Below are 7,247 nucleotides of genomic sequence, written 5' to 3' on the forward strand. Positions count from 1 at the left end.
CCCTGGTTTCCTCCATCTCTCTCTGACACTATAGTAGAGAGTGACATTGCTGGGTCCTGCCATGCGCTTGTGGAGAGATGCAATAAGTTTCCTCAGCTCATCTCAGATGGAGGGAGCAGGATGAAAGATGCAGCTTCCTACGTATTTCTTTCCTGTATTTTTGGATGTTTATTGGCCAGAGGGAGGCAACAACTATGAAACCTTCTTCACTATTGGTCAATGTACACGCTGCATCTATACGCCGGGTGCTCTTCTGACGTATATGTTCAGCTTATAGAAAAACATGATGTGTACCCAACCTAAGGCGATGTTCACATCACAACACTACAGACCTCTCCAACAGCACAGACCCCTCCTACACCACAGACCCCTCCAACACCACAGACCCCTCCACACTACAGACCCCTCCAACACCACAGACCCCTCCACACTACAGACCCCTCCAACACCACAGACCCCTCCACACTACAGACCCCTCCAACACTTTAGACCCCTCCACTCTACAGACCCCTCCAACACTACAGACCCCTCCAACACTTTAGACCCCTCCACTCTACAGACCCCTCCAACACTACAGATCCCTCCAACACTACAGATCCCTCCCACACCACAGACCCCCTCCACACTACAGACCCCTTCAACACTACAGACCCCTCCCACATTACAGACCCCTCCAACATTACAGGTCCCTCCAACACTACAGACCCCTCCAAAACTACAGACCCCTCCACACTACAGACCCCTCCAACACTACAGACCTCTCCAACACCACAGACCCCTCCAACACCACAAACCCCTCCACACTACAGACCCCTCCAACACTTTAGACCCCTCCACTCTACAGACCCCTCCAACACTACAGACTCCTCCAACACTACAGATCCCTCCAACACTACAGACCCCTCCAACACTACAGACCCCTCCAACACTACAGACCCCTCCCACATTACAGACCCCTCCAACATTACAGACCCCTCCAACACTACAGACCCCTCCAACATTACAGATCCCTCCAACACTACAGACCCTTCCAAAACTACAGACCCCTCCAACACCACAGACTCCTCCAACACTACAGACCCTTCCAACACTACAGACCCCTCCAACACTACAGACCCCTCCAACACCACAGACTCTTCCAACACTACAGACCCCTCCAAAACTACAGACCCCTCCAACACTACAAACCCCTCCAACACTACAGACCCCTCCAACACTACAGACCCCTCCAACACTACAGACCCCTCCACACTACAGACCCCTCCACACTGGAGACCTCTCCACACCACAGACCCCTCCCACATTACAGATCCCTCCAACACTACAGACCCCTCCAACACCACAGACCCCTCCACACCACAGACCCCTCCAACACTACAGACCCCTCCAAAACTACAGACCCCTCCAATACTACAAACCCCTCCAACACTACAGACCCCTCCAACACTACAGACCCCTCCAACACTACAGACCCCTCCAACACTACAGACCCCTCCACACTACAGACCCCTCCACACTGGAGACCTCTCCACACCGCAGACCCCTCCCACATTACAGATCCCTCCAACACTACAGACCCCTCCAACACCACAGACTCCTCCAACACCACAGACCCCCCCAACACCACATACCCCTCCACACCACAGACCCCTCCCACACCACAGACCCCTCCACACTACAGACCCCTCCACACTGCAGACCTCTCCACACCGCAGACCCCTCCCACACTACAGATCCCTCAAGCACTACAGATCCCTCCAACATTACAGATCCCTCCAACACTACAGACCCCTCCAAAACTACAGACCCTTCCAACACTACAGACTCATCCAACACTACAGATCCCTCCAACACCACAGATCCCTCCAACACCACAGATCCCTCCACCACTACAGATCCCTCCACCACTACAGACCCCTCCAACACCACAGATCCCTCCAACACCACAGACCCCTCCAACACCACAGACCCCAACACCACAGACCCCTCCACACTACAGACCCCACCAACACCACAGACCCCTCCAACACCACAGACCCCTCCAACTCCACAGATCCCTCCAACTCCACATATCCCTCCACATTACAGACCTCTCCCCACCACAGACCCCTCCAACACCACAGATCCCTCCACCACTACAGATCCCTCCACACCACAGACCACTCCAACACTTCCGACCCCTCCAACACCACAGACCCCTCCAACACTACAGACCCCTCCAACACCACAGACCCCTCCACACTACAGACCCCTCCAACACCACAGACCCCTCCATCACCACAGACCCCTCCAACACTACAGATCCCTCCAACACTACAGACCCCTCCAACACTACAGACCCCTCCAACACCGCAGATCCCTCCAACACTACAGCTCCCTCAATACTGACCAAGCTGAGCGTAGATTTCTCCCGATTCCCGATCATCCATCTTTGCACATCCTCGGTTGTCCACCACCGTGATATTGCCTGTCAGTGTGTACGGGATTCTCTCTGTTGTTTTTCCTCCATCTGATCCCCATGCCTTCGCCCAGTTCTTGAATTCCTGATCTTCCCAGACGTAGATACAAGTGTTAATGAACGAGGACTTTCCATGTCCTAGAAGTCCAAAGAGTTGGATGAGAATCCGGTTAAAGCCTTGGCTTCCTCTCTTACATCGATCCAAGCTGAAGTTCTGGATGAAGTGTCTCATCTCATCGCTGTCCATGTTGTCGTTTTGGATTTCTGTCTTCTCACTGACTGACGGGACTGAAATGTGACAAAGTCCTTCTGCTGTCCCCTTAGTCATTTATGAGGTAAACTATCAGCATGGACTCTAGTCACAGCCAGAGTCTTCCCGACACTTCCTTATATCACGTAATCTTCTGTTATTTTCCAATTGATTGTCAAGGGATATCATGATTCACCCCCGTATACCCCAGACCCTCTCAGACCCTCCCAGACCCTCCCTTACCCTGCACAGGGGCTTAAAGGAAATCTACCAATAACATTAAGCTAAATTAATCTAAACATCCTTATCTATAGTCGTCTTCTCCTCAATCCCAGGATGGTCTTCTTTAAAGTTGACGTTTTGGGATCACTTTAAAAAATTATAAAAAGCTTCGCAAAGCACTGGGTCACGATGTCTGGATACCTCCCTCTTTCAAGCTGGAGACCTTACGCGAAAGGTATGAATAGTTAACAGCCTGAAGTGCCGGACATTCTATCCCGGGGCTCTGGGCAGCTTTTTGTAATTCCTTTTTTTCAGCAATCCTGTCAGGTCAACATTAAAGAAGCCCAGTGCTGGGATCAGGGCGAAGAGGACTATAGATAAGTATTTTTAGGTAATTTAGCTTAATATTGATAGTAGATTTCCTTTAACTAGTAGAGTTTGGGTTTAGACTACTTCATGGGGCCCTCTTTCCTCTTAAAAAATATACATATTTGTACAATCACATACATACAGTTGTATACACTGATACACACACACACTCTCGTACACATACACACACAGACACACATATACATACACACACATATACACACATACACATGCATACACACATACACATGCATACACACATACACATACACACTCATACACACACACACATACACACACACAATCATACACAAACACACATACACACACACTCATATACACACACACACACACATACACACTTACACACTTACACATATACACACATACCCACACACATACCCACACACACACTCATACACACACACACACACACACACTCATACACATACACACACTAACACATATACACACATACACAAATACACATACACACACACTCATACACACACACTCATGCACACATACACAAATACACACATACACAATTATACACTCATGTTCATACAGTTATAATCATGCACATATAAAATATACATATCCTGTACACACATACAGTATAGACACATCTTATATACACAATCACAATATTTACACAACAATTATACAAACATATAATTACACATTCAGTATAAACACATCGGGGGTCATTTACTAAGGGCCCGAATCGCGTTTTTCCGCCGGGTTATCCAAAAATTTCTGATTTGCGCCGATTTTCCCTGAATTAACCCGGGATTTTGGCGCACGTGATCGGATTGGGGCGTGGCCGTACGAAAACGTGATGAATTCGGAAGTGTTGCTTGACATGCGCTTACCTGCACCCAGCATAGGACGGTGAACTTCAGTGCACCGATGTCCACCAGGTGTCGCTGAAGTCCGGAATGCACTGAACTTCACCAAGCCAGGCCGGGTGCAGGTAAGCGCGTGTCCAGCAACACTTTTTTTTTTAAATGCGGCGGTTTTTCCGAATTCATCACGTTTTCGTACGGGCACGCCCCCCCCCCCCATTTCCAGCGCAAAACAGAAAAACGCTATTCGGGCCCTTAGTAAATGTCCCCCACAGAATATACACTGGGGATCATAATTGGAGAACAACACACAATTTCAGGTCATTGTGAACATAAAGAAAGACAAATAGTAGAGAGAACGGGATAATGCAGAGAATTGTTTCATCACTGCAACTGGAACGGCCGCCAGTTCAGCGCTGAGCAGGACTGAATGTTTAAGAAAATCTGGACTGACAGACGGCTCTACAGTCACCAAACCTCTCAGTACCAGAAGGAATCAGAAGGAGCGACTCGCCCTTACTGAGGGGCAGGTTGTGTGGAGAAGTGTCCGCAGCTCATTCTACTTGTGATTAGAAGTGTCATTTATTTGGATCTGACACATTGGGGGGCATTTATTATTGACTTTCAGACTTTGCGCCTTATTTATGAAGTGTTGGCGCCACAATATTTGTGATCTTCCGACACTCACTTTTTGGGGGGACATAATATTGGCGCCACTTGGGAATCCGACACTTTCTGGCGATTCTAGTTTATTAACGAGACTTTTTTTTAACATATAAGTTAATTTATAATAATGTTACATTGTATAACGTTCACAGAACTTACAGAGACCATAAAGTACAATATTCAGAACAATGTTTGGGATTGGAGCCCAGAATTAGAAGATCCAATGACTAAACCTTTATAATCCATTGTCACATATCAGACAATACAGTAACTGAAGCCATGACCTGTACCAGCCTATGTGCCCGGGTCAGTTGGATCTAATCCCTAATTGTAAAGAACATAATTGACACAATGGGGCACAATAACTTACCCGGTCCTGTCCCGATCCCCGATCAGAAGAAGATGAAGTCCGGCGCAATTCATGTAGCTCATGCGCGAGATCCTGCTGAGGTCTGCCGGAGTTCACCTTCTTCTTCCTGGTCCATGTGAATGCGTGTCTTGTGACACAATTTGAATTTTAAATCCTGTGCGTAGTCCGAATCTGTCGGGTTGTCTGACGGCCACGCCCCCGATTTGCGTCACATGAAAGTCGGTGCGATTGCGCCAAAATCCGATTGCATGCAACACAATCCCCTTCTAAAAACCTGTCCCAGCCGTGCGAAACCCAAAAACGTCAATATCCGCCGAAAGTGCGTCCCCAGACCCTTAGTAAATAAGCCCCTTTGTGTCCATTAGTAGATGAAAATAAGTTTTGGGATAAAATGTCACGTAACGTGGCTGCGTTTCTAGATGAGAAGCGGCCGCCAGCTTTTTATATGTCCCACAGATCAGGGTCCTGTTCTAGAACGGACGGATAATAATCATCAGTACAATCAGTGGTGAAAGTTATTTGTTTATTATTTTCATCACGTTGTCTTAGTGATGATTGTTACTGTGTAACAAGTGTTGTCTAGTTTTGGATGACATTGTGGCTTTTATGAGATTCAGATTACCGTATATACTCGAGTATAAACCGACTTGAGTATAGGCTGAGGACCCTAATTTTACCACCAAAACCTGGGAAAACCTATTGACTCAAGTATAAGCCAAGGGTGGGAAATGCATTGGTCACAGCCCCACCCAGTAAATATCCAGAAAGCCCCCTATACTATATAGCCTGCCAGGCTCCAGTAGTATATAGCCTGCCAAGCTCCAGTAGAATATAGCCAGCCAGCCCCTAGTAGTATAAAGCCACCAGCCCCCAGTAGTATATAGCCTGCCAGACCCCAGTAGTATATAGCCAGCCACCAGCCCAATGTAGTATATAGCCTGCCAGCCCCCAGTAGTATACAGCCTGCCAGCCCCCTGTGGTATATAGCCTGCCAGCCCCCTGTAGTATACAGCCAGCCAGCCCACTGTAGTATATATCCTGCCAGCCCCATGTAGTATATAGCCTTCCAGCCCCCTGTAGTATACAGCCAGCCAGCCCCCAGTAGTATATAGCCTGCCAGCCCCATGTAGTATACAGCCTGCCAGCCCCCTGTGGTATATAGCCTGCCAGCCCCCTGTAGTATACAGCCAGCCAGCCCACTGTAGTATATATCCTGCCAGCCCCATGTAGTATATAGCCTGCCAGCCCCCAGTAGTATACAGCCAGCCAGCCCCCAGTAGTATATAGCCTGCCAGCCCCATGTAGTATATAGCCTGCCAGCCCCATGTAGTATATAACCTGCGCCCCCTGTAGTATACAGCCATCCAGCCCCTGTAGTATGCAGCTAGCCCAGCCCCCTCTAGTATACAGTCAGCCCCCTGTAGTATACAGCTAGCCTAGGCCCCTGTAGTATACAGCCACCAGCCCCCTGTAGTATACAGCCACCAGCCCCCTGTAGTATACAGCCTGCCAGCCCCCAGTAGTATATAGCCTGCCAGCCCCATGTAGTATATAACTTGCGCCCCCTGTAGTATATAGGCAGCCAGCCCTCTGTAGTATACAGCCAGCCTGCCCCCTGTAGTATACAGCCAGCCTGCCCCCTGTAGTATACAGCCAGCCTGCCCCCTATAATATACAGCCAGCCCCCTGTAGTATACAGCCAGCCCCCTATAATATACAGCCAGCCCCTGTAGTATGCAGCTAGCCCAGCCCCCTCTAGTATACAGCCAGCCCCCTGTAGTATACAGCTAGCCCAGCCCCCTGTTGTATACAGCCAGACCCCTGTAGTATACAGCTAGCCCAGCCCCCTGTAGTATACAGCTAGCCCAGCCCCCTGTAGTATACAGCCAGCCCCCTGTAGTATAAAGCTAGCCCAGCCCCCTGTAGTATACAGTTCTTCTTTAACAGCTGACATAGACGTGGCCATGCGCTCTGCCGGCTGGCGCATACTATGATGCGGCAGCTGGTGACATCATAGTATGCGCCGGCCGGAAGATAACATGGCCACGTCTATGCCGGAGGGTG

The 7,247-nt window shown here is 49.0% G+C and overlaps 1 protein-coding gene across 1 annotated transcript in view; it reads right to left on the minus strand.

Moving 5' to 3' along the window:
• Positions 1–2,759, minus strand: part of LOC140076249 (uncharacterized) — a 39,035-nt gene extending 36,276 nt beyond the window's left edge. Inside the window, exon 1 of the mRNA XM_072122779.1 lies at positions 2,390–2,759. Within this exon, the coding sequence (XP_071978880.1) occupies positions 2,390–2,705 (316 nt within the window). The 5' untranslated portion in view covers positions 2,706–2,759. The remainder of the gene's footprint in view (positions 1–2,389) is intronic.
• Positions 2,760–7,247: the final 4,488 nt, after the last annotated feature.

Source organism: Engystomops pustulosus, chromosome 8, assembly GCF_040894005.1.
Source record: "Engystomops pustulosus chromosome 8, aEngPut4.maternal, whole genome shotgun sequence".
NCBI classification, from domain to species: Eukaryota; Metazoa; Chordata; class Amphibia; order Anura; family Leptodactylidae; genus Engystomops; species Engystomops pustulosus.